This window comes from Cyclospora cayetanensis, unplaced genomic scaffold (assembly GCF_002999335.1).
Source record: "Cyclospora cayetanensis isolate NF1_C8 unplaced genomic scaffold, CcayRef3 CcayRef3_contig_54, whole genome shotgun sequence".
Taxonomy (NCBI): Eukaryota; Apicomplexa; class Conoidasida; order Eucoccidiorida; family Eimeriidae; genus Cyclospora; species Cyclospora cayetanensis.
The window spans coordinates 40,192-67,025 of record NW_020312525.1 but is presented as its reverse complement, the minus strand read 5'-3'; the positions used below and the strand labels follow the sequence as shown (position 1 = coordinate 67,025).

At 51.9% G+C, this 26,834-nt stretch overlaps 3 protein-coding genes across 3 annotated transcripts; 2 read left to right on the top strand and 1 right to left on the bottom strand.

Annotated features, from left to right (window-relative positions):
- Window positions 1–978: 978 nt before the first annotated feature.
- Window positions 979–8,188, top strand: LOC34618101 (kinesin-like protein KIF21B). Its single transcript, XM_026334935.1, has 5 exons — window positions 979–1,129; window positions 1,280–2,107; window positions 2,263–3,291; window positions 6,818–6,837; window positions 6,917–8,188. The coding sequence occupies exons 1-5, from the start codon at window positions 979–981 to the stop codon at window positions 8,186–8,188; spliced, it is 3,300 nt and encodes a 1,099-aa protein (XP_026190720.1).
- Window positions 8,189–9,709: 1,521 nt separating this feature from the next.
- On the bottom strand, window positions 9,710–11,074 carry LOC34618102. Its single transcript, XM_022731446.2, has 3 exons — window positions 10,865–11,074; window positions 10,050–10,238; window positions 9,710–9,796 (listed from the first exon to the last, which is right to left on the bottom strand). The coding sequence occupies exons 1-3, from the start codon at window positions 11,072–11,074 to the stop codon at window positions 9,710–9,712; spliced, it is 486 nt and encodes a 161-aa protein (XP_022588327.2).
- Window positions 11,075–12,480: 1,406 nt separating this feature from the next.
- LOC34618103 lies at window positions 12,481–18,674 on the top strand. Its single transcript, XM_026334934.1, is given in 13 exon segments — window positions 12,481–12,889; window positions 12,926–13,439; window positions 13,501–14,528; window positions 14,794–14,993; window positions 15,050–15,271; window positions 15,334–15,419; window positions 15,712–16,381; window positions 16,539–16,629; window positions 17,186–17,218; window positions 17,347–17,438; window positions 17,630–17,677; window positions 17,988–18,086; window positions 18,363–18,674. Coding segments are annotated over 13 exon segments (3,804 nt in total).
- Window positions 18,675–26,834: the final 8,160 nt, after the last annotated feature.

Here is a 26,834-nt window from a genome sequence, read left to right as displayed (position 1 = left end):
GACAAAATTAGTCCGCAATGGAGCGGGAAGTCTTTATGGTGCATGCATTACATTACGATGGTAAATGTTGCCGTAAGGGACACAGAAACAGCAATCTGCAAATTACGCACAAACGACTTACACTACCTGTAGGGACCGCCGAAAACTTGGTGTAGAGAGGCTATCAAAAGCATATTTAAGGTATCTTAGCTGCCCCGAGAGGACGCATGTATTCCTACATGCCTTGAATGAATGCAAATTTTGAGCCGCTCGTGGGAGCCCGTTGTGCTGCGCTGGGTGATCGATAAATATGTGTGCACGATCTTTATCTATACGCTGCGAATCACTTTCTTAATTGATCAGGTTGTGTGGTGGACTCCGGATGCTCCAATCTCCTCAAGTCGAGTACCTGCTGGCTAGTTTCGGGGGTGCGGGCACCTGCAGTTCCAAAGGAACACATGAGGGATGCGCAAAGGCCGATACGGTCTTTACTGCGTCCTAAGCAACATTTACTAAGCGAACGCTCTACCATTTGAGCAAGACGCCCTCGAAGCGGTACCTCACTGTGTACACTCCGTTAGGTGTAGTATCATGAATTGTATCCTTCCAGCTGGTGCAACTCTTCGATTTGAATGTATCTCAATGTACATTGAAAATAAAACCATCTCGATTCCTCTATTCCGTTCTTGTGTAGGGTAGGTTTGCCATAACACCAACCCCACTGGTCAAGGACCCCCCGGAAGACTAAACTCTGAGCCAAAAAGCCCACTAAAGCTCATGAGATACCAGTGTTTTCAACTGTATTCCTGCATGAACGATCTACACTTGTCTGCATGCCGCTCATTCTCTACTGTAATTTCAGGACCCCTTGAACCTTACCTCTACGACCCGCATTCAAGAGGCCCCACGGCCCTCTGAAGGCATCCACGTTCAGGCTTAGGTCTTCAAACCTAAGATTTTGGGGTTCTAACTTACGATGTTGGGCTGGATATGTCCCAAATGACGTGCGACCCCACCCACCAGGAAGAGGGCTCTTCCGCATCACCCGTTCTCTTCGATCCCACTAACAAAACTGCTCGCGTACAAGAGCCAAACGCCAACAGCAGCAGTGAGTGCAGCAGAACGGCGACTGACTGCGCAGGTTCCAGCAGTAGCATCAGCAGTATCAGCAGATGCACTGTGAACAATCGTTGCAGCAGTAGTACCCTTATGGACCGTCAAATACTCGTGGGAATTCGATTTCGTCCCCCTGCTCGTCCGACAGTGTCCCCGCACTCCCGCTTTTCATCACATTGTGTAGCCCCATCAGATCCACCCAGGGGCCATTCCCACGGGGAACCCCCCAGAGCCCCCCAGGCAGCCTCTTGCGCCTCTGAAAGCACAGGCACATCGTTAGGAGAGGGGGGAATAACCTCTTCTTCTGTATCGTCTCTTGCTGGTCCTCCTGAAGGCCAGGGGGGAGCGGTATCCTGCAGAGACCCGAGGAGACCTCCATGGGCCCGCAGGGGCCCCACAGAGGCGGAGTGGGCTCTAAAGGCGGAGGATGCGAAGGGGTGGGTGCTGGCACCTCCGTGGATTTTGGACATGGGTGCTCCTCGGGTTTCTGCCTCAGATGGGGGAACTTCAAACGAGGAGGTTCGACAGAGGGTCCCCGCTAGGGTGTGGGACGGATACAAGGACGTGTGCTATGAAGCAGATTACGTATTTGGACCTGAGGCATCCAATGCAGAAGTGTACTTTCACCTAGTCAAAAGGCTAGTCACTGCTGCTGTGGGGGGCACAAACGCGACGGTCCTCGCCTATGGCCAAACAGCCAGCGGCAAGACCCACACAATGTTTGGAAGTCCGCAGCAGGGTTCCCCCGGTGGCAAGGGGGTCCCCCAACGGGTACCCCAAACTGATAAGGGTATTATTCAGCTGGCATTGCAAGATATATTCCAGGAGAGGGAACAGAGGGGGGAAGAGGAGCGCTTCTCTGTGTCTCTCGCAATGTTCGAAGTATACCAGGAAGCAGTAACGGATTTGCTGCATGGGACCGCTGGAAGGTCTCCTGGCGGGCCTTCGCAAGCTGAGGCACCCTCAGATCTACGGCAAAAGAGGCCCATCGCCCTATGTGAAAAAGCTGACGGTCAGACTACACCCTAAGCCTTGCATCGCACGCCAAATGCAGTCTTGTTGCCTAATCCTCGGCATGGCTTTCTGTGTTGCACATAAATGTTTGCACGCTCACCGATTTACTTCAAGCGCTTGAAACTTTTCAGCTGTAGAAATTGCTTTTTTCAGGTACCCTGGACATGGGATCCCTGACTACCCGTAGCGTGTCGTCTCTGGCTGAAGCCCTGGACTTAGTAAAGAGGGGTCAGCAACGGAGGCATGCAGCTGAAACTGCGGCCAATGCCCGTTCCTCACGCTCCCATGCGGTCCTCCGAGTCGTCCTTGCCCCAGCGGCAGCAACGGCAATAGCCACTGCAGCGGGAGGTACTGCCACTGTTGCTGAGGGGACAGCTCTGAAAGAAGAAAGTGGGAGGCTCCTCTCGCGGAACCCCTGGAGGCCCTCAGTTCTTAGTATGGTGGATCTGGCAGGATCTGAGGGGAGTGGGAACACCACTTCTGGGGGCCGGTTGACCAACAAAACTCAAAGGGAAGGGGGCACTATTAATCGCAGTCTTCTCGCCCTCTCTAAGGTGGTTAAGGCACTCACTAAGCAACAGCAAAAACAGTACCAGCATCCGCAGAAAAAGGAAGAAACCGCAGCACTGCCCTCTGGACTGTCAGAGGAGGTGCCTGGAAGCGCAGGGACAGGCCAACGGCCTCCACCCCAGTTCTTGGGCTTAAGAGAGTCTAAATTAACTCGCCTTCTGGGTGACTGCTTAGGGGGCCCTTGTCATACTTCGCTGATTTGTCTCTGCGCCCCGGGGGCAGTGTGCTACAGACAGACAGCTGCCACCCTTATGTTCGCTCGGAGGGCCCGCAAACTGCCCCCAGTCGTCCAGGCAGGGGTCCAGGAGGGGGCCTCAAAATTGAAAAGACATTACATTAAGGCGTCTTCCAGTGATGCCGCACCAGCACCAGCGGCACTTGCTGCTGCTCCATCTGGCCTTGGTGGCTCTAACAATTGCCCCGTGGAGGGTGTTCCTGGGGCCTCCTCCGGGGGCCCGCCGCGACCATTTGTCTATGTCCCCACAGGGTGTGTTCAGTGTAGGGCGCTGTATAAAGCCTTTCAGGAAGCAAAAGAGGAACTCGCTTGCCAGGCGATACAACTGAGACAGCTCCGGTATGTTATTAATAGGGGGCTCCCTGCTACAGCTGTGGGTGCCCCTGCGAAGAACAGCAGCAGCGGAAGGGGCGAAGGACCGGACGGTAACTCCACGACAATGATAAAGGCTAAACAAGACAACGAAGGAGATGAGGGCCCATGCGGGGCTCCTCAGGGGGACTCCCACCCTGTTCAGGAAAACGATATCCCTACCAATCAGTTCTTAAGAAACAACTATGGGGGAGGCGTTTGCTATAAGCCCCCACAAAAGGCCTCTTTAGAGGCCTCCGTGGGAACATCGGACTTGGGTAAGGGGGCTCCTGTGCAGACCTGTCTCTTGACTCAAACAGATGAATCGGCGACACCGTCCACAGGGCCCCCAATCCATGGCGAGGCAAATGTGTAGGGGGGGACCACAGATCTCGGCGACCAGCAACCACTGCTATATGTGTCCCTTACAAAGCAGTTGCTGCATCGCACAGCACCTTTGGAGGAGCCTCATTACTCTCCGGAATTCCCCATAGCAGCGAAGGCTACGGCGTCTCCACTTTTAGCGCCCGTGGGGCTCCACAGACACCTGTTTTCTCCAGCAAGTGCATTGTAGTTTACTGATAGCACGAACAGTTTTGCATATAGATGCGAGTTGAGCGATTTCAGAGTTGAGGGCTCCGGGATCTGTGGCCTTTGCCTGGAAGGTCGAGCGTTTATGTAAGACTTGCAAGCCAAGTTCTAGTCTGCATGCCTTAGGACTAACGTTAGAACGCACTATACTTTATAGGGCCATAAGGGTAGGGTTTTACTCTTGTACATTTAAGGCTTTCCTGAAGGGAGCTTCCAAGACTCCCGTGGGGGCCCTCCACTGGGGGCCTCCGCGTAACATTTATTGGTGTTGTTCGGACTGCTAAATGGACGGAAGATATTTCAAGGACAGTGCATGTGGAAAGTAAAACATGTTTAGTGTATCTCCTGCACAGTCCTTAGATCCTTTCACGCAGGACACTCGGGGCTGCCGGTTTTGGGTGCCCGTCAGGTCGGCCACGGCCTTCCTGGTCGTTGCTCTATCAATGTCTCTTCTCAAGAGCAGCTTTTGACCCCCCAATCTTTGAAATCATCAGAGACCAACGGAGGAAGACGGGCGGAGAGGGTTGTACTTGGGGGCCCCAGGGGCATTTCTCGTGTTCCTGCTCCGTAGTGTCTTTCATGCCGCATCTGCTTGATTGGCCCCCAAGCTTTCATCGTTTGAAGCAGCGCCTGTACTCGTTTTCCTCTTTGTAGGACAGCCGTCATAACTTTGGGGTCCTTTTCCGTGTTTCACCATCGAGGGCGCAGTGGTGCATTGTGGAGGATTTGAGGATGTCGTCACCCCGAGAGTGCTATTACTCAATTTTGGGCATAGATTTTTCGGCGAGCCCCGAGGAAATAAAGAAGGCGTATCGGCGGAGTGCTATTGAGCGCCACCCGGACAAGAATCCTCATGATCCTAATGCAACTTACAAGTTCCAGATCTTGCAGGAGGCCTATGAGTGCCTGAGCGATCCTCAAGTCGGTTCAGGGCTTCAGGCAGCCTTCTCACTTCCTCACTGCTGTTCGATGTCTCCCAGGAACACTGGTTCCCCTCTGAAGCGGCTACTTATACTTGGGAGGCTTAAAGGGCCCTTGGGGCAACCTTTAGCTCTTGCTGCCATTCAAACCAGCTTCTTGCACACTGAAGCCCTCTCTAGCTCGCCATTGCTTTCCGTTTACTGCCCACATCTCTGCCTCTCCAATGCGCCCTTTGTGCTGCCCACACCTGTGCCTGTCTGTTTCTTTCGGACCCAAAGATTTTTCGCCTTAGTCTCTTTCACGTGGAGTATCTGTAGCTCTAAAGCTATCGCTGTGTATTGCTTTCTTGGCTGCGCACTTGAGCCGATGCCTTGTTGCATTTCCGATATTTTGTGCTACCACTTATCATCCGTCCGTGTGGGCTTCTGCATCTTAAGCCACTGGAGGAGATTCATGACTCCTCCAGCGTGATCCTTTTTGCTGCCTACGTTGCGTTTGTTGGCAGTTGCAACACTTTCGTCAGTTCGCGTTGCGTTCCATACTGAGATGCATCTATCCTCCTGTGCATCGAGTCTCTGCGCTGCCTTCGGCCATATACATCCTCATCCTTTTTTCCACCTCCAACGGATCTTACCTTGTCCGCACGCTGCGTGCTGCTCTCCTTTACCTATGCAGGAGAGGGCCTGGTACGACGCTCACAGGGATAAGATCTTGGGAGCTTCAGCGGCGGAGGAGGCCCCTGGAGCCGAGGGTTTTGGGATTAACTTATTTGGATACTTCTCCGCCAGCTGTTTTAAAGGCTTTGGAGATGAGGATGGGGCTTTTTACCAGGTGTACAGGGAGCTCTTTAAAGACATAGAAGAGGCGGAGAAGCAGTACTGCCAAAGAAGGAGGCAGCCTATTCCTAACGAGGTACATCCTCACTCCGATATACCACCCACAGACAAGAAGCAGGGAAGAGGGAGAGGGTCAGGGAGAGGGCTGCAGTCATTGGAGAGATGGTGCATGAAAGGGAGGGTAGAGGCCATGGCACAAACAAAAACGATGCTGGGAGTCTGACTCGCGGGGAGCGCAGCGGTGTGCGGAAAGGGACACGCGAGCCAGCGGAGACGCAAGCGCAGATCGGCGTACTCGTCAAGATCAGCACTTTTGTACTTCTTCATGATGCTTCTTTACATAACTTCGATGGCAGGCCACCTGTGTGTATATGTATGTATATATATGTATATGTATGCATGTATATGTGTGTCTGTGTGTGCGTGTGTGGACTCGCTGCGTCACGACTGCTGCATCTGGAAGGATACATATATGGGGATTTCTGTGGATTTTAGGTTCTATGTACTGTTTATCTATACCCTGATTCCCTGTCTTTGCAATTTGATGTTGCGTTGAAGGCGCCTTCTTTCGGAAGCGGTGCCAGCAGTTGGGAGACAACTGGCGCCTTTTATGCGTACTGGTCCGCCTTCTCTTCTGCGAGGGACTTCGCCGAGGCTGACGAGTGGTCTCCAAAAGACTTAGCAGGTGCCCCACGATTGGACTCCTTCCCTCTGCCAGCTGCCGCATTGCCATGAGGCTCTTTGGGTGCTGATGACAGACACTCTAGGAGCGGTAAAACAGAGGGCGGATCCGGTAAGGGCGTGTTGCTGTTACTTCGCTGCTGCTAATGCTGCTGCTGCTGCTGCTGCAGGGGTTAGCAGGGGAGATCGACGGTTGATGGAGCGAGATAACCAAAAGAAGCGGAAAGAAGCGAAGAAGGAGTTTAACGAAACCGTTAGACGGCTAGTCCAGCACGTCCGAAGAAAAGACCAGAGGGTCGTCGCTAGACAAGCCGTTTTGGTATGTCCCAATTGCTGCCGCGTCTTTCGTTGCTGCAGCTGTTTGTGCGGGTGCTCTGAGTGCTGCTGCTTTTGGCGCTGCTGTTGCTGATGCCACTGGGGCCGCGAGTTTACCGAGGGTAGCTTGTGTGGCATGCGCTTCTTTTGGCTGCAGGCACAGCAACGCCAAGAGGAGCAGCGCTCGCGGGAAGAGGAGCAGCGGCAGCTGCAGGAGCGGCAGCGGCTGCTGCGACAAGAGCGGCAGCAACAGCAGCAGGAGTACTATGAGGCCTTAAAGGCTGAGCGGCGTGCCCTGAGAAAGCAGGGCTACGCCTTTGCTGATAGTAGCAGCAGCAACTGCGACAATGGCTCGTCTGACTCAGAGGCGGATATCGAGAGGCAACATCAAGAGCAGCAGCCGGAGGGGAGGAAACGAACTGACGATGAGGCTCTTGAAGCATGGTACGCCACATGCAGCGTGGCGCCCTCAGAGGGCCCCATCCGCCTTGGATCTCTCGGCACCACGGACTGTGCACCAGCGGCAGCAGTGGTTGGTGCTGATAAAGCTTCGCGTCAGCAGCAACAGAAGGGCACTAGCAGCAACAGCAGCCAGGTGAAGGTGATCTATGTCTGCGAAGTGTGTGAGAAGGACTTCCGGAGTGCGCAGCAGTACGAAGCTCATGCGCGGTCCCTCAAACACAAGAAGAATGTCAAACGGCTCGCGGCACAGCTGGAAGCAGATCTAGAGGGTCTTGATGCGGGGTATGACGAATTACCGAAACCGCAAGAGGCCGAGCAGCAAGATAAAGAGGAGCGGCACGATAAGGAGGAGGAGGGAACCTCAGCTGTATCAGCAGAAGATGAATGCGAACAATCTTCGGGAAATCAGCCTCAAGCCACCAAAGGACCGTCTGCAACAGGTGCGAGCAGAATCAGCAGTAGCAGAAGCAGCTCTCCTGTGTCCAGCTCCTCCAAAGGCAGGAGCGATCTGCCGCACATAAGCAGCGATGAGAGTATCAGCAGTTGTGACAGCGGCGATAGTGACGACAGCTGCAGCAGTGACGAGAGCGACAGTGAAGAGGACGCAGACGAAGCTTTGCTGCGCCTAGCCGGTTCACGGACAGCGCAATGGGGGCACTCAAAGGGCCGCCGTCGGGACAGCACCAGCAGCAACTGCAGTAGGGGAGAGCTCGAGGAACCGGGTGAGACTGTTGCAGCAGTAGCTACTGAAGAATCTGAAGACGAGCAGCCTGACGGCGTAGAAGCGCCCAAAGGAGGGCGCAAGCGCCATTCACGGCGTCAGCAGCTGCCAGGTAAAGCAGAAAACAATAATTCTAAAAGTACCAGCAGCCCGAAGGGCAGCAGGCGGAAGCAGGCAACAAAAGTTTCAGCGGACTGCTCTTCATCAGCAGAAGCAGGAGGCGCAACAGACTCAGGGAAGACGACGGGCTCGAAAGAGGGAATAGCAAAGGAAACGACATGCGCTGTTTGTGGGACTTTTTTCCCTACACGGAATGCTCTCTTCAACCATATCAAGAAGGAAGGGCATGCTGCCTTAAAACCTGTCCCAGTAGGCAAGGGGCGCAAGACCAAATGAAGGGGAGCACCCCGTATGGTGGGAAGCGGCAACAGCACCGCCACGAGTAGGCGTTAGAGTACCATGCCTCCAGCTTTTTAATACCCGACGTTGTTGCATTGCAGAGGGCTCAAGGAGATTGTGCTGCTAATCTGGCAACAACAGTGTAGCATCACTTTGTAGCACTTGGATTTGCTTCTGTTGTCGCGCTCTCTCCTTTTAAACCCACATGCTTTCATACCCGCTCAATATTTCAAGGACAGCTCGATCGCTTGCCCCAAGTTATGTCAATAGTGTCAGCAACGGTAAATTGAGCACTAGAACTAAAGCGGTGAACGCTTGGCACGTAGTCCGATTAGGAAGAGGCAAAAGGGCGGGCTATTTGGTAGTTTTCACATTGCCGCTCCTATTCCTTTGACAAAAGCTTGGTACGGTACCTCCCATATCCAGAAACCACGTAAAGAAGGTTAAGCGAAGCCGCGGATGCAGTGGCAGCTAAATTTGCCTGCTGGCTGCTGCTGCTGCGTGTAGCTCTCCCAGGCGGCTAAGCCTCGACTGCCCCATCATAAACAACACAGCCTCTTACACACACCGCTAGGATGTGAAGAAACGGATGTACTCTTAGATGAACGAAATGGATTACCAGTTGTTGGTAGGCACCACTAAAACCATAATTGACAGCGCTGATCCTTGTTCACGCGGGTAGCCTGAGCACAATGATCATGGCAAGCAGGCGCTGGTCTCAAACGCACGCTGCTGTAGAGCATTCAATTACATTTAAGCTGCGGCAGACGGGACGCCTTAGAAGGAGTCAGCGGCGCGGCGAACTTGCAATCGAGCTGCAGTGGTGGCACCTGCAATCTTTCCAAATGACCGCTCCATCTGCTGTCTACGCCTACTCAGCTCCCCCTAGGTCATTAGGCGAGGAAGCTGCATATCTCTTTTAAGCTGGTTGCCACTGATTGTCATGCCTTTTGGTGATAGATGGCGTGGGACAAAACGTCACCTTCGTATAAAGCTGGACCTTGTGATGCCTCCTCACAACACGAAACCTTGCTACACAGCTGCCGCCACCATATGCACTTGCAAACTAACGAATCTACAGCTGAGCAGCTTACGACTGCGGTGCACATACAGGAAAGGTTGGCCAAGAGAGATTTACGACCACCCATTAGCCCATGCAGCCCACTCACATGGTCAAGAGCGGTAACGATGCTAAGGCACCGTATCGTTGCATGAATGAGAAAAAGGGAAGGTCAGAGATCACAGACCTGTGCTGTTTAGTGGAAATATGTTTACCAACAGTTGTTACTTAATAGACAGCCTATTAGCTGAAAAACTAGGTTGCGAGCCAGCTAGCTATTCATCCGTTTGTTTGGCAAACTAGCGTGCAAAACAAGGACGAAAAACCCTAGTGGCTGAAGTCTGCTACTACAGCAGTTGGAGGTGGAGAAATGTGGATGCATCGCATCTGCCGCTGGGCGTTCCTCTGCCTAACAGCCCGCAGCTTTAGAAGTGGGGGGCAAGCCCACACAGGGATTCTTAGATGTCCCTTGAGTCCTCCGCCTGCTCATCTTTGATTAGAAATGCCTGGAGTTCGTTCCACAGCTTCTCACGGGCTTCGCCTGTCTGCGGCGCAGCGTCACATGTAACAACGTCGAAACCCTAGTTCCAAAGCCCCCAAAGCAAGTAAAAAACGTATGACGCTTGATGGCAAGACATCAACAATCAGGTGCGCATCGAATCGGGGGGGCAGGTAGATATAAGCAGTCTCTTTCTGTCTTTGTGCGAATTCTCGGGCATCCCATCTTTGTGCATCACTGCTTGCTAGCTCCGGTTTCTGGCTGTCCGTGTATGTGCGTTCCTATGTGCTGCAACTCACGAGACTACCCTCTAGCTTGGCAGACGCCTGTTGCTTGGTGGCAGCGATCCAGAGGGCCTCCACTTCAGTGCGCTCCGCCACTGGGAAGGCGTGTGGATCCGACAGGTTAATGGGAGGCCCCCGGTGCAGCAACGCTCTCTGCTCCTTGGCGCACGTGGAGTGCGAGACTCCATCGCAGTACCGTTTGAACTGAAAGGGAAGCACATGTGCACACACACGGCGAGGCCTAATTATGAAGGCAACTACCAGATTCGCCACAAACAGCAATGCGCACCGTACAAATGAGAGCTTCGCGCAGCGCAGTACAGCACAAAGAAGCCAACGGAGAGGAACGAGAGGAATACCCGGACGCGGTGAGACAGGCGGGGAAGAAGACTTTGGCGGTGCAATTTTAGGCGCAGAAGCGAGCAGAATTCGAACAAGGGCATTTATTGAAGCGGGGTCAAAGAATAAGGATGGATTAGGGCTTCGACAGCAGGCGAGAGAGCGGTGGGACTAGAACCAGCGATTGAAGGATGAATGCCATTGCGATGTTGTCTACGATAAGGAGTCTCTCATGCCCACGGCCCTTGAAAGCGCGTAAGGGCAGGTAGGCGGAAGGGCAACGAGGTTCCGAAAAGCAGTGCAAGAGAAGGCAAGTAACAGAGTCAGCGCAGTGGTAGACAAGCCGAGACGTCCATGAAGGTGAGGCAGTCAATGCAAGAAGAGCCCCAGCCACACGGTAACAGGAGCCTAGAATAGAAGCAATCAGGCGATGAACAAAGATAGGGTCAGTCAGGAAGTAAGCGCTAATTCTTTTTTCAAGTTCAGTTGACCTGTGTTTGCTGCAGTTGCTGGATACAGGGGTAACAGAAACACGCGGGGTGCCACCGGCTGTCTCCAGGGACTCTGTACTCGCAGTATGTCTCCTCTGTTATGTCGTCAAAGCAAACCAGACACTCTCCTGAAGGAGAACCGTGAGCTTCCTCTGCCTCTACGTTGCCGCCAGTGCGGTTGGTGGTGTCCCTGCAGGTGTCGCTGCTCATCTTCTGCACAAACGCTGTGTACAAAACTCCTAAGCGCGTTGTCGCTGCAGCAAGGGAGACGGCTAAGGCGATGGATCCTGCACCGCGACTGCTGGTGCACGCAATGCTGCTGTTGAGGCTGCTTCTGCTGCTCCCGCTGCATGTGGTGCCACCTCTGAAAATAACCCGTGGAACCGCCGGGGGTCTCACCAAGCCCAGAAGACAGTCTTGTGCACCTGCTGTCGCTGCTTGTGCAGCGGCGGCAGTCAGTGTTACTCGCGTTGCATCGCCTATCAGGGCGATTGCACTGCGGCAGCCGATATTCCCCCGCGTTGACGCTGCTCTGTCAGCAATCGCTGCTGCTAAGGAGGGTGACAATGATACGGTTTACGCGTTGATCATTGAAATGCATCCCTTGCTTGCGAGTCTGCGTTGTTTACTCTCCATGTTCAGCGCTGCTCCAGCTGCGGTGACAGCTGCTTACGCTACTGGCGTGGACTTGAAGCCTACACGCTAATCCTGCAGCGAGCCAAGCGGAAGCCAGGAAGTGGCAACAGAAAGAAGTCCGTAGTCCATCTTGAAAGGCCCCCTTAACAAGTCCAATAGGGGGCTGCGCTGCAGCTACTACTGCTACCGTTACTGCTGTGGCTCCAGTCAGTGCATAGGGCTGCTTCCATGCAGAAGCATTGTAGCGCCCCAGTAGTGAAGATGAAAGTTTATAGCTAGTAGCGACAAAATATTGATGTGTTTCAGTCCAAACGATTCTATTGGCTCGTCATTTGTTTCTACATCGGATGCTGGAGCACAGCCCCGCGTTTAGCAGCAGCTGCAATCACTGCGATGCCGCCCTCATGTGCTAGAACTATTTCGAGTCTCTTTTATTGAAGGACGACTGTCCAGACTCATCTCAACAGAAGGCACCTGTGGTGTCTTCCGGTCAGGGCTGCCATAGCAGGAACGGCAGCTGCGGCAGGAGCACCTGCTGCTGCTGCTACACGGTGGGCGTGAACCTCTAGAAATAATACGCGACACAAGGCATCCTGCTATGCCGTGCTGCACGGATAGTCATAAAGAAGGGACAACAACAGCACAGCAGCAACAACAGCAACAAGAAGACGATGTATGACTGGGGGAGCAGCACCAGCACCCGCAATGTGAACCTGTCTGGAGGATACCGCAGCAGCACAGCAGTAGGTCGTCGAGCCTTCTTGCAGCAGACGAGGGAAAGGAGGGAGCAGAGAGGAAGACAGCGACAGCAGCAACAATCGCAGCAGCGAATCGCTGCGGCATGGCGGGCTTTTAGGTGTAGGCAACACCACAAGCAGCTATGCAGGGACGAGTTTGATCGGCAGGAAGAGCTGCTTCTGCTGCAGGACGAGAAGCAGCAAGCGAAGGCCGAAGTGCTGCACCAACAGCAGCAGCATGGGATGCACAGAGTGCAGGCGAGACGGATTTCCTTTTGCTTCGATCCATGCAGTGCAGCACACAACACACGGGATGGAGAGCGGCTTCTTGCCGCTGCTGCAATCTTGCCTCCACCCACGGCGGTTCCGCCAGCAGGCACAACCGCTGAGGATTCCTCTACCTGTGCGTTGCATGTGGCAGTGCTGCGCGCGCTGTCTTTACACTACAGGAATTTGGTGCTGCTGCAACACAGCACACCAGCAGGGGATAACCAGCAGCGCCGACATCAGAAAAAGCCTCCTTTGTTGCTCGTCGATGGTGATGTGCGCTTCTGCTACGGCTGGCGCGGCAGCGCTCTTGCCCCCGCAGGTCAAGCGCGCTTTGGCCTTCGAGCAACACGACAGATAGCAGCAGCTGCCGCTGCTGCTAGCGGTGGGATTCAAAACACCAATGCAGTATCAGAGGCAGCGAGCAGCAGCGTTCCCCTGGTAGGACGACTGCCACTGGCGCTGCTGCCTGTGGAGGGGAGCCCTCAATGGAGGCAGCAAGCGGCTGCATGCGCCGCAGAGACAGTGCGGCTGCTGCTGCAGCTGCTGCGCTTTGACCTACAGCAGCAGCGACTACAACACAAGCAGAGCCAAAGCGTCTTCCACAGCGCACTCTGGCGACTTCTCGGCTTAGGCCATTGCATTGCAGCGCAAATTGGAGATTACGTTGCTTCTGCTATTATTGCACCTGCAGCTGCAAGGGCAGTGCTTGAAGATCCAGATACAACAACGCAAGCAGCACGACATGATGCAGGTCCTACCGCTGAGGACGTTCTCTTGCTGCTTCGGCATTTCTTCCGCGCCGAAGCCGTCGCCACTGGTAGGCTTGCTGCCGCTGTTTCTCTCCGTGATTACCGCAGATTCTGTGACGCCTGCTTTTTCCCCCCTTGTGTATTCGCTGCCGCTGGTCTTGCTGCTTGCGCCACGGATCCCTGGCGTCTGCATCTATGTGGACCCTTTGGAGTTCCCTTCTTTTGTCGTTGCTGCTGCAGACAGCTTGGTGCAGACGGAGCTCCTTCTGCACATGTTTGGCTGGCCGCTGCTGCTGCCTTCCTTTGCTGTTGGAGGGGGGGAGAAGCAGCAGCAGCAACAGCAGCGGGAGAAAGAGGAGCAGCAGCAGCAGCAGGTGCTCTTGCAGGACGAAGCCCTTGCATCCCTCGAGGAGCTCCTCTTCAGCGCTGCCGATGCAGCAACCGATCGGAGTGCTGCTGCAGCAGCCACTGCCGTTCCCGCAGTCGCAGCCTTCCCCGCAATGCGAAGTGCTGGCACTATCGTGTCTGCAGCAAGTGCTGCTGAGGCTCTGCATCGGGAAGCCCCTTTTCTTCGGTCTAAGCTGGAAAAGCAGGTCCAGGAACGTACGGTGCCAGCGAGTAGTACGCAGCAGAGAGAAAGAGAGAAGCTGCCACACAGGCGTCAACTGCTGGAGCACTGCGCCGCCGAGGTTCTCCAACTCAACTCGTTGTATGAGGCTTTGAGGCGCGTCTACCCGTTGCAGCAGTCTGCAGCAGCAGCAGCAAGTGCCCCCTCAATGAGGCTTGGCGTATGCGTGGCTGGAAACTTGCTGTCTATGCTCTCTCTTCGGCGGCAGCGACTTGCCAGTGCCGCTCCAGCAGGGGCAGCAGCCTCCTTTTCATGCCCCTTGTGGTTTCTGGCATCCCTTCGTCTCTGCGGCTGGGCGTGCCCCTTCGATCTGCTGCGCTCCAGTCTATTGAGCCCAGAGGAGCAGCGGGCACAGCAGCTCCCACAGCAGCTCTTTCCCCCCAGCACAGCACCCCCGGATGAGGTGGTAAGCGCGCTCGCCGTTGCTGCTGTTGCTGCTTTCGCGAGGTCGTATGTCCGCGGCATTGTTTGGGGGGGGGAGTTGCTAACGCGCGGTCTTGCCTCCGCCTCTCAGGACTCATTGCACGCTCTTCAGTTGCTGACTTTGCTGTGCTCGCCGCAGCTGAGGCGCCAGTTGGTTGTTCTTACAGAAGGGTGGGCTGTCGATGCATTCTTCACTGCTGCACAAGCTGCTCCTCCTACAGGTGCGCGCTTCCTTGAGCGCTCAGCTAGCGAATAGCCGTCTAGCTAGCTGACAGGATGGCAAGCAGGCCGGCAGTCGCCGCGTGTGCGTCTGTCTTCACTTATGTTGCTAGCTTTTGCTGTTCCCTAGCCTCCAAACTAGCCGTATGGCGATGCAGCGACTAGTGGCTTGTCGAGTTGCCTTGCACATGCCCTTTGTCGTAGGCCTTTCCGACCTGCTCCAGCTGTACCTCCCACCGGACATGGAGCGCTCAGCTGCATTATCAGAGGTGGCAGGAGTAACAGCAGAAGAAACGACAGAACTCGAATCAGACTCTGAAAGCGAAGCAGAGGATCAAGACAGCACCGCCAACATCCACAGTCACTGCTGGGAGCACAAGTATTCAGGTCAGTTGGCGCTTCACGCTACGAATTATGGTGTCTTGAAGTGGGGTGAGGACACAGCTAAATGTTATGCGCCTCCAGTGGTCCTGAATCACCAGGAATCCCAGCACCCGCTGCGCATGCGTATTCACGGCTGTAGGACGGCCTGTGCTGCACCCCACCAGAGCTAGCCGCTTGTGGGCGCGTTTTTTTCACCGCAGGTGCTGAGCGGCTTATACTGAATGCTCTCTCCGTTAGTACCCCGCTTCCCCTGAGGCTTCTTCGAGCCATCAAGACTTTCGTAAGCTTGCCGCGCCGCTGCTTAGAGTAGCGAGACAGCCACACGAGCAGAAGCCTTGCTTCACGTTGGGGAGCTGCGGCTGTGAAATAAGCGTGTTGAGCAGCTGCAAAGCTGCTTTTCTGGTACTGTTATTGGCGGTGCAGCTGGAATGCAGGTGTGGCAAATCGGTCGACCGCTTCTTCGGGTGTGTTGGACAGCCCCCCGAGTTTAACAGCCAATGGGGAGAAGCTCTCAGGTCCCTCTGCATTCTCCTCAAGTATAAACTTCAGGCAAGCTGCTGTTGTCGCCTTTGCGTAGCAAAGTGGCACCTACTTTGTGATGCGCAATTTTTCTTTGTGCTAGTGTTCCCCAGTGACACACAGCAGCTACTGCAATACTTCTCGTACAAAAGGTGGGGTGTTCCGCGTCAACTGGGTAGGCAGTTTCGTGCAGAAGCCACTGCTGGTCTGGCGTGTATGCTGAAAGGACCATGTGCGCGCTCTGTGCGCCTTTTCTCATCTCTGGCCTCATTTTTCAATGCAGATGACCGACGACTCCGAATTGTTGGAGGAAACAGGGGAGGATCGGATCATCTCTGGGAACGGCGGCAGCAGCGTTGGATTTTCCTTAAGGCGCAGCGACCTGCGGTGGCTGTTGCTGACATTGAATCGTCTCGCCTGGCTTCTCTTGCGAGCTGCGTGCGCATCCGCTTGCCCGCAGCAGCAGCAGCAGCAGGGAAAGCAGGAGTTTTCAGCGTTCCTTCCCGTTCCACTTGGAGCCAGCAATAAGAGCAGCAGCAGCGGAAGGCGAGGATGTAGACGAGACCGGTTGTGGCAGTTGGTTCCTGGAGTCCTACGGGAGCTGCTAGATCTTAATGGGAGGGTATCTCTGGTGACGTACGAGGAGCTGGTGCTGCCTGATGGTCCTGCCTCCTTGATTATGTCCGCTGCTGGAGGGCAGAGACTTCCTGCTCTGTGGGAGTGCCTCGTGTGGTGCATGCGGGGGGGAGACGCGGCTGCAGCAGCTGCTGTTGCCTCTCCTGGCAATAACATCAATAGCAGCAACTCTGCGGCCGGAGCAACAACGCCCTCAGGGCGAGGACACCTCGAGATGCCTCTTCCAAGCTTCCGCCTGTCAAATCTCCCCACGAGGCTCCTTGCTTCATCGTTGGTCTACGTGCCTCATACCATTGCCTTCCAGGATAGGCTGGCGGTGCGCGCGAGGCCTCTGCTGCTCTATATGTCGTTTCTACCTGCTTTCGCGTCTGCATCTGTCTTCTTCGCGTGCATGCTTTTTTTAATGGTCTCTTCACCCGACATCCTCCCCTCTGCATGTCCCTCCCGCCCTGTACGCTGGATGTGATGTGCAGGTGTTCTATCAGCTTTTGGCCTTCGAACGTGGGGACTCTTCTTCTGCATTTCTCCATCGACGCTGCTTTCAGATCAGGAGAACGCACATTGGTGAACCCCACACTACCTCTACTGTCGCAACTGGTCTACCTGTCTCTCCTTAGGACCTTCGCTGTCTCTATCTGACCGCCTATTGCTTCTCATACTTCTTCGTGCCCCTTGCCGTATGTTGCCCGCTTTCCCACACTTTGATCTGCGTCTAGTTGGCTTTGATGTGTCGACTTCCGGTGATCTAAACCCCAGCCACCACCACCTCCCTCTCCCTCCTGCCTCTATTCCGTCTGCCTACTTTTATCTAGCCAAATAACCTCTTGTTATGCCACAGTGAGCCTTTCAGCAGCTACCAATAACCGCTTGCCTCATTTGGTTTTATTTCTAGTTTTCTTTGTTGATTTTCTTGTCTTTGCCATATCTGTTTCCTCTTCTGCCCCCTTTTTGTGCAGTGATGATTTCTTATCCGTTGCTGGTTTTGTGGGTTATTTGCTTTCCATGGCTCTTGTGTTGCCTGCCTTCGTGCCTGTGTGATCAAAGAAAGCAGTTGCAGCCACGAAGTACACGGCATACACTGTCTGCAATGTCTACGTTTGCTCTGTGGCGTTTGGCGCAGTTGAAGATGGACTCTCTGCATTGCTCAATGGAGGTAATCCACGCTGCATTGGCTGCTACGTAGGCTACTGCAACTCTGGGAGTTGAAATCCATGGGCTGGTGCGATGCTTCCGTTGTTCGGGGCTGTGGATGAGCGTCTGAATGCCTTCGAGTTTGTGCAGATATAATGCGGGGATTCCAGGTGGAGTTTATCACCGCCGAAGGAACCCCTGAGGCTGGCATTGATGGAGGAGGGCTCTTAAAAGAGCTTATAGTAGGCTACAATCCTTGCTCCTCCCTGCCCTTGCGAGTGCTTGTACTGCTTCTTCAAGTGTTCGTGGCCCCTCGTGGTTGTGCCTGTCGCTCCACTGGCAGTCTGAATATCTCTACTTACTTGCTTCCTCCTTTATCCGTGCTGTGCTGTTACTTCACCTCCTGTTGATGATTTGCTGCTCTTTGCCACAGGTGGAGCTGTCTCGACGTGCGTTCGACCCTGCTTACGGGCTCTTCAATGTAAGTTCCAGCTCCTCCGATCTTCTCCATCTTGGTGCCGTTCGTTTCCTCAGTCAGCGTCTCCTTTCTAGCCCTTTTTCCCCAGGCTCTTTCTGTATGCCTTTGTAGTCTTCTCTCCTCTCTAACGCTCCTGTTGCGTTCAAGCCTCCAACAGGAATCTGGACGTGAACAGCGGCAATGTATTTTCTTGACCTGGAGGCATCTGTAGCGAGGATCTGCGCTACATGAAGCTGATCGCATGCCTAATTGGCGGCTTAAACAGATCCATGCGTTGACGCTCGTCCCCTGGTGTCTCATTTTGTCTCTTCAGACATGCTCGGACAACACCCTCTTCCCCAATCCCTCTGTGGAGCTCCTCCATTCCAATTTTGCAGAGCTCTTTGTCGCAATGGGGAAACTCGTCGGCAAGGTGCTGTTTGTGATGATACTGCTGCTACCGTTGATGGTTCATGTGCCAGTATTAAGGGGTTTAATTCAGAGTTCGAAGAGCTCTTACTTGTTGCTATTGCCTGTATACCCCCTCCGCAAATTGTTGCACCTTCTGTAGCTTTCGTGGGGACTTCGCGTGCATGCAGAAGACACGCCAACGTAGCGGTTGTTTGGCGCAACAGAGAGGCCTCGAAGGCCTCATAGAACAATGGGTCACCAAATATACAGGCTTGTCTGTGCGTGCGTTCTGCTGTAGGCCGTATTTGAAGGAATACTCATAGAGCCTCAGTTGAACCGTGTGTTTTTGAAGCTGTTGCTTCGCCGGCCTTGTCGTTTGGACGATATCAAAAGCCTTGACCCTTCTGTACATCGGAGCCTTATGTTGCTCAAGAAGTACACGGGTGATGCTACGGAGCTGTCCCTGACGTTTTCTATTATGCGTTCCGAGTTTGGAAGCCAAGAGGAAGTAGACCTCATCCCCAATGGGCGCAATATCCCCGTTACCAAGTACAGTGCTGCTGCTGTTAACTTTTCTCTTGCTCCATCTGCCAGCGCTGCTCCTCGCTAAACGCCTACTGCTGTGATGCCACTCTAGATGGGGTATCAAATCGTGCTGCTTGCGGTCTGATGCTTGACTTTCAGCGGCTCAAAGCTGCGGTATGTACAGTTAATGTCAGAGTACAAGTGCGTCCGGCAGATTCAACACCAGACGGAGGCCTTCTTGCGGGGCTTAAGCTATGCGGTGCCCCTTCAGTGGCTGCAGATGTTTTCTGCTGAGGAATTACAGCACCTTGTTAGCGGCACCAGTGAAGGTCAGAAAAGATACCCCACCTAGGACCGCCTCTTGAGCCTGCGTAACTAGCTGGAAGGCTACTAGGCGTGATGTTTATGCGGGAGCCTCTTCTTGATACGTTGTTTATTGCTCGTTCTGTGTCTCTTTTCCCTAGTGCTTTATTTACGCGTCTTGCTCGCCATCTATTTGTATGAACGTCTCAGCACATCTGCGAAGCTAGTCCTTGTGGAGCTACTCTTACCGCCCATTTGCTTAGTCTCCGTTTGTCACATGCGATCTCATTTTTCTGTGTTGTGGATTTTTCAGGTTTCGACGTTGAGGACTTGCGTTCTCACGCGTCGTACAGCGGCGGGTTCTCAGAGTCATCTCCGCCTGTTCTCTGGCTGTGGGAGCTGCTGGTAAGGTATCTTCGCTCTGTATTTTAGCTTTTTCATCTCTCTTCACACATTAGATGTCTCTAGTCATTCAGTTATGGGCTTTTTCTATCCATTTGCTGGTGCTTAGATGCGTACGGGCTTTTGCTTCTTAGGGCCTCCGTGTATGGTGTTCCTGTCTGCCAGTGGTGACTCTACAATTTCTTTTCCTGGTGCCTCTCTCTCGTGTGGCAATTTCGATGCTTCTTCTGCATCCACATGCGTCTGTTTCGTCTTGTTTGTACCCATTCTACTCAAATGTGTTCCTACAAATCTATGAGGACTCATTCACTCACACTGAATTAAGCCGTTGAGTGCTGCTGATTGTCGCCTCAACTACTCTAGAGGTGAATTGAACACACCTTAACACTCAGCGCGCTAGATCCCTTCGTTTTGTTACCTCATCAGGGCGATATGGCAGACAGCGAGCGGAGCAGTTTCCTGATGTTCGTAACCTCATGCTCCCGTGCGCCGCTTCGAGGCTTCGGATCTCTCTCGCCCCCGTTTACCATCCACAGAGTCCCAGATACGTCCCGTCTGCCAACCAGCAGTACTTGCGTCAATCTCCTCAAACTCCCCGCCTATAATACGCGACAAGAATTGAGGGACAAGCTCAGAGGGGCGATTGGGGGGACCGAGGGCTTCGGTCTGAGTTAGCGAATGGTTAAAAAGTGCTTCAAGCAAGCAAGCTTGCTTGTTCGTGATATAGATTGATTTAGTGCCCCGATATACTGGAATCGGGAGCAACGTAGCGCTGGCGTTGCATGTTTGCGACTTTTTGGGCGGAGAGCCTCTAGTAGTGAAGGCTCTCACCCTACATACCTAGCTAGAAAGCTGACTATCTAGCTAACTCTGTATATGCTGGTTACCCAGCATGCGGCCAGCGGAGGCAAAGGGGCTGATTATGCTGGATTTTTGTCGTTTCTGTAGCTCACTGCTGCAGTGCGGCACCATTTTGACGTTCTCTGTTTCATAGTTTGTTTGAGCACAGTGGGCCTTTGAAGTGCGCTAGTTCTCAATTTTTCTGGTTGACCGCTAGAGCTTCTACGGCAGTGGGTTTGCAAGTGGGTCGTGAGTGTCTGTCCCTCCCATCAAGAATCGGGTATCGACTTCTTCCCTGCCTAGAGCGTTGTGCGAACCAACCCTCCAGGCTGGGGGCGTAAGTGATACGCATAGCTCTATTGAGACCGAAGCATTGTGCTCACTGCATCTAGGCCAGAGTGAACACCCGATAACTGGCAGAAGCGATTCAAACTCCACATTTTCACATTATCTTGCTGCTGCCGGAGGGGAAGAAAGAACAGTCAAGATACACTTCGATATTGTAATATTAAAGGGCTGAGTACAGGCATTCGTCAGTAGATAAAATAGAGAAGAGTCCCCCCTATAAATGCGTTTTCAGTTTTCCTATCTTGGTCTCGCGGTGGCGATTTTGCTTGGCCTGTAAACTCTTGCTGCTTCTGTAATCCCAATAGACCACATGCCACCAACCTTGTTCGAAGATGAGTTGATGTAGGGTGTTGAGCAGGGAATTAATGTTCTGAGATCTTGTTCTATCCTGTGGTGATTTCATCAAAGTGAGAGCTTCACTTTGTACGACAAAGACATCTTGCATCAGAAAGCCCCGAAAAACTCTCCTATCTTGTGCACTTTGACTCCTCCATATTGTCTTGGTGTATTGCCCAAATAAATCCATCTCGGAGGCCAAAAAGTGTACTCCATATTATTCATGGGGAGGAACAAAAGATTATTACAATTTAGCGGCAAAAGTGGGGCAATCGGGGCCACTAATCACAAGAGATTACATTAGATTTCTACGTTGTTGCTTATGTGGGTCCTATTGCTGCTTTCGCGCGCAGTTGGACGTCGATGCTGTTAAGTAGCTTCATCATACGGGCTGGTGCTGCAATGAATCTTGCTTTTCTGTTGTTTCACCAAGATGAGCTTGATGGTGACAAAACTAAAATAGTGTTCCTAATACCTGAGCTTCACGGCTGAATGGACAAGTATGTATATATGTACTTATATGTTGAGCCCCCAGATCTAAGTAAGGCCAAAATTCCTTATATGCCGTGCCCCTTGAGGCCCCAAAGTGCAACATGACCAGCTCTGGAACGCAGTTATATTATGGTGGCAAACTTGTATGTTCTACTCCACCGAGCTGACTTTTACTTGGCAGTGAGTCTCAACACGCACCTCCGTATATCTCGAGCCTCATGGGGGCCTTCGTTCTAGGCAGCTGGTCAAAACACGCGTAGCCCACCTTCCCCCGCCTCAAGCCTCTTTACGAGCTAGCAGCCCAAGACGACAATGTAACTTATAGTGTTGGAGGCGTTGTGAGCTACAAAAGCCAGTGGCACGAAAGTTCTCTAAATGAGAAATATTTACCCGACTCAGGGGGCCTGGCTTTTTACTTTTGGGCCAATGCCGCAGGGTGGACTCACAGTATTCCTAACTTAAAAACAAATACATAGGGCAAAGCGGCCTAATGCCTGAACTGATATTGCAAGCTCATACGTCTTAGGCCGCATCTCACAGGACATTCCAATAACAAAGCAGAGAACAGCAATTTTAAGACATATTTTCCTGGCTGCAAGAGTCTGTAATAAGGATAAAATAATTGAATCACAGCAGCATCACAACTAAACGAAAGTGCTGACCTTTTAAATGAGTCACATGAAGATGGTCTCTCTGTGGAGCTTTTACACGGCTCCGTTTTGTAAGCGTACGCCACACTGGAAGGGAGAATAGACGGCTTTTAAAGGGGCAGGCGTGTAAGCTGGCTAAAATCTACTCAGAAGCTTGTCTTCTACCCATAGAATAGGAAGCGGTATTCAAATCAAAAATGTTCATTACTTAAACCGCTATTAGGAAGACAAGGAAGCTAAACCTAGAAGAAGGCTGCCACTTTTTGGTGAAGGGCTTGTTGTACTGTATGATGTGGTCTTCAGAAAGCCTATAAATTTACAGGGAGGCTGTTTTCCGTGTACAGAGGGCCATGGTGTGCCTCGCCATGCCCTGGACACACTAGGGCAGCCTATAAGAATATTAATGACATGGGTGCCTCCATACAAACTCAGTATGCTAAATACCGGGTCATTAAGAAGCCAAGAGCTATTATTTCACCAAGGCCTCCAGACCTGTTATCTGCTATGGAGGTTGTCGATGAAAACCTTTGCCTTCTGGATATGGAGCGATCCCTAGTAACTAGTTTCACAATAACTGTCGATAGCGAATTAATCAAAATGATTTAATTCAGTGCTTACGTCTGATGAGCAGGCGAAGGGAAAGGCGTTTCCAAGTTCTGTGAACCCTGTGATGTCCCGTCACCGAATTCCCCCGTGCAAGCCCAACCGTGTGTAGGCTGGTGAGCAGGCAAGCTTAGACACGAAGTAGCGCATACTCTAATTAACTTTAGCCAAGACGTTTAAGCTATTAGTGCAGCGAAATAGAGGCTGTACAGCGGAACAAGTCACTGCTTATTAATGTGAGATGCGTTCCGTACCATCGGGACCATTGTGGCGCAGGTACCCATCCGCTTGGGCAAGTATGCACAGAACACAGTTCGCATGAATCGAGCGTTGCCTGTTGTGCCTTTGCGCTGCGCCTTTTGTTCAAATAGTAGCCCTTATTTCCACCTTGGCAAGCTGCTTCAAGAATTCCCCTCTTTGACCTTTGCCTGGATTTGATCTATCGATGCTGCGTAATTGATGTTGAGCTGACCAATGAGAGATAGTCTTTCAGCCCCTGCTGCTATGAATTTTACTGAATCGCTTAAACTGGACAAAGAAATCAGCAATGATCAAGGTGCAGCAAGCGAATTTTAGGCTAAATCGTCCCCCCTAGGGATTGCGACTGAGCGACCTTGATTGTATAAATTGACCCAGCATGCCGTTTTGTTGTAAAGATCAGATTTGCATTGTACCCAGCTACGCATTAGCTGCCGATCCGCCTTGTAGAGGGACCAAGGAGACCTGTATTCGTAAGTCACTAGTTTCGTGCGTTAGCGGAAAACTCTGGAGTCTATCTGCCACTATATACAGAGTAAACCTGTTGTACACCTTTTCAATAATCGCCACCTTGAAGAAACACTAGACTTACGAGGATCACGAAAACTGTCAAAGAGTTCATTAGGTCCCTCCGATAGCCTTAGCACCTATTCCTTATAGTACCACCTTAGGCCCATGGCAGAAATGATCCCCAACAATAACAACCACTCCAAATAGCTACAGCTGGTAGTCTGTTGCTGAGTGCCAAGTTTTCCTACACGATCGCGCCGGGCACGCTCAAGGGCAGATGAATGCAGGTTCCAAAGCAGTCTTGTGCGGCATAGAGCATCACCACCAACCTACTTCCCATAGGCCTGTCTACAACATTGAAATCCATTGCTTTTACTTTTCTGATTGTATAATGAGTATGTTTAGTTTACTATTATACAAGTTTCCCAAGTCTCTCCTTTGGCTTTCAGAACAGCCCCTCCGCCGCTCTTCTCTGGCCAGCCTGCAGTCTCATCAGCTACCGTGGCCCAATTTTTTGTACCTTATTTACTCCTTATTAGTAAGTGGACGATAGAAAAGCCCATGCTGAAAGAAAAGCTTGTAGAAAGGCTACATATTGTAGCCTAGGGTCTCGATGGAGCTAAGAGCCCTCAATGTATCTCCCCATGTACGGCCTCCATGGGGAGATTCAACCGAAAATTTGAAAAAGTGGTAGTAGCTTTTTCTTACATATGAACTCGCCTGTTTTCTTGTGCTGGTTTTCCAGGGTCCTTGTCTGAGGGGGAGACCTGTCAGAGTGCGCGCTGTTGTATTAATGGACTCTATTCCGCACCAAATATCATGCATGAACTGCAAAATGTGTAGGTAAATTCATTATGTCTTAATTAAATATAAACAGTGCAGTGGAAAGTGGTCGGGTAGCACCAGCAGCTACATTTCTTTCCTTCCAACGTTAAACCAAGGCCTTCGTCTTCCGTGCCAGTCCGTCAGGACAGGCTTCCCTTAGGGCATCGAAATTCATTCCGCCTTATCAACACTCCCCAGGCAGGAAGAAGCTCGCAAAACAACCTGAGAACAATAAGTGGAAATCATCTGATTAAGAAAAGCCGAGGGGTAAAAAGCTGCACACAACACGCAGCAACCAACAGGTGACCAGGCCAACGCGACGGCAGCGGTGCGGTGTCTTGTTGTCGTCAAAGCGTTGAAATGTGTAAGCATCTAACTTCTAGAAAACAGGGACAAGTAAAATAAGCTAAGGTTGCCAGAATACACGTCGTTTGAGCAGTGCTTTCGCGGCTCAAAGATATGTTTGCATGCATGTACAGGTGGTGAATCCAGCATCTATTTTCAGGGCCCACAAGAGACATAAGATAGAGTATGGAGCAAATGTAGCCAAGAGCTTAATATTAATAAACATGAGCTCAGAGAATGCCTTCAAGCAATACCATATCGGAATTTTTAGAACAATACACAACGATGGATGCAGCCCTTTCAGTCAGAGAACAAGCTCGAGGAAACGACAAATACCATAGACTACGAGCAATGCCGTTCATAGAGACCAGAGCTGCTAATCAAAGAAAGCTGCAAATTCTTGCGCAGGCAAAAAAGCCTGCAACCGCTCCTTTGGCAGCCAAGGGGCTCGTGTTCCGAACCCCAGTTCACCAAAAACCGTTGTCTACTGCATCATCGGTGCTCAACAGTTTTCTAGTCCAGCAGCCTCAAGGGTCTGTTGGGTTGAGCTGCTTCTGCATCAGTCACTTACCTGTACCATGCAGTCCACAAAGAATTATTGAGTTTCGAAGCCGCTTTAGGAAGGAAATATTGATAGCCCTGTGGCACCTTTAGCTTATAGGGAAGTTAATAGAATCAAAGGTAGCGCTCTCTTGTAAAATGAACACTAATGATAGCAGCCGCCTGGCTGCAAATGTGTTTAGTTTTTCACACTCTGGTTCACCTTCTAAATGGTGCCTACTCACCAAGACCAGTCTCCAGGATTGACATGCATAGCCGAGTGCTGTTTATCACAATCCCTGCAGGTTTTTCTTGAACTTTGCGCAAGCATTCGCCTGCGCTAGCGAGCTGTTCTCTGAGTTCCGACTCTCAGGTAGAGATTCGAATCGGAGAAAGGCTCCTCTTTGTCACACAAGGTTGCAGGCTAACAATGGATAAGCAGGTGCACAGTTCGATTATGAACCCAATCAGCATACAGAAGACAATCCAGTCTAGCCGTTCGATTTTTGTAAGCATAGATTCGAAACCGCGTGTGAAGAATGCGGCTTGTGCGCTATGTAGGCGGGTCATACAAGCCGACAACGCACTGCCGAACTTCAGATCCCCATCCGTAATGATGCTGCTGAGAAAACTTTGGATCCCCAAGGTATAAGTAACAAAAAGCTGAAGAGTTTTCTGAACAGTGAAAGAGTTGGATAAATCGATACAGTGGACATATATGCTACATCTGTCGACAACGACGTAAATACTATTCTGACCCTGAACCTCGTTCGGTCCTACAATAGTCTATAGCCAGCCCAGTCCAAACTCTTGCATTAACTGGCATGTTGTGCAAAAGGCTTAATTTAGAAGAGGGGCGCGGCTTTAGCGGCTGGCAATCTGGGCACGACACTCCATACTCCTCTGCCGCGAGAAAGGACACCAAAAGACCACGTGAGCTTTCCATTGTAGTGTAAATTCGATCGTGACCCAAGAAAACATGATTATGTGTTTTGCACGTAAAGGCCCGGGGAAGTGAGGTCGGAAATGTACAAGCAGCAAAGCCCCCCTTTGTTTTGAAGCACAGCAAGCCATCCTCCCCCCCGGCAAGGATTAACCCTCTTCTCATTCTAGATTTTTGGCAATAATAGCGGAAGCAGAGACGTGAAAAGCACAGGACATAAACAATCTGGAAGAAAGTAAATTCTTATAGGCAAGTGTGGTTGCGCTGCACAATAATCAGCTGGTGGGACTCAAGAGAGCGCGTTGGCGACCAAGCTAACGATGCCTTAATATACTTCGTAGTAAAGTCGTACTGCGGGAGGCGCCAAAGTCAGCGGAAACTTCTTAGGCTATCTAAGTCCTGAAGACTCGTTGTAAGGTCAATTAAGGCCTCAAGGTGGGTCGGGACAGTAGAATTACGCCAACACAAATAGCTTTACAACGTTCCTTCACAACGTACAGAGTACTCTATCATGCCCTGAGTGGCGTTGCTCGCAATTTCGGCGAAGTAATGAAAATGGTAAGCAGTAACTGGTGTTTAGTGAGGGCCCATATCATCTTGGGCGAACGTCGCATCCAGCCCGAAGTCACTAGCATCGGTTGTTGTAAGGAAATGAGGCTCACACTTGGGCACTACGAGGAAATGAACAAAAAGACAGGCCAAGTAGTCAATTGGTTACTAAGCTTTATTGAAGATGACTAGTAGAATAGGGCTAGGTGGAGCTTGCAGTGATACACAAATGTTTATTATCCTACAAAAGATCATGGGGATTAGGGTTAGGGTGAGAAGGGAGAAGAGAGCTCAGCTGTGC

Coding starts and splice junctions, on each gene's coding strand:
- LOC34618101 (XM_026334935.1), top strand. CDS start 979: ATGACGTGCGACCCCACCCACCAGGAAGAGGGCTCTTCCGCATCACCC. Junction 1,130..1,279: donor TGACTGCGCAGGTTCCAGCA/GTAGCATCAGCA, acceptor CACATTGTGTAG/CCCCATCAGATCCACCCAGG. Junction 6,838..6,916: donor CTGCAGGAGCGGCAGCGGCT/GCTGCGACAAGA, acceptor CTGAGAAAGCAG/GGCTACGCCTTTGCTGATAG.
- LOC34618102 (XM_022731446.2), bottom strand. CDS start 11,074: ATGAGCAGCGACACCTGCAGGGACACCACCAACCGCACTGGCGGCAAC. Junction 10,239..10,864: donor AGCAACTGCAGCAAACACAG/GTCAACTGAACT, acceptor CTTCCCTTTCAG/TTCAAACGGTACTGCGATGG. Junction 9,797..10,049: donor CCAAGCTAGAGGGTAGTCTC/GTGAGTTGCAGC, acceptor GCTGCGCCGCAG/ACAGGCGAAGCCCGTGAGAA.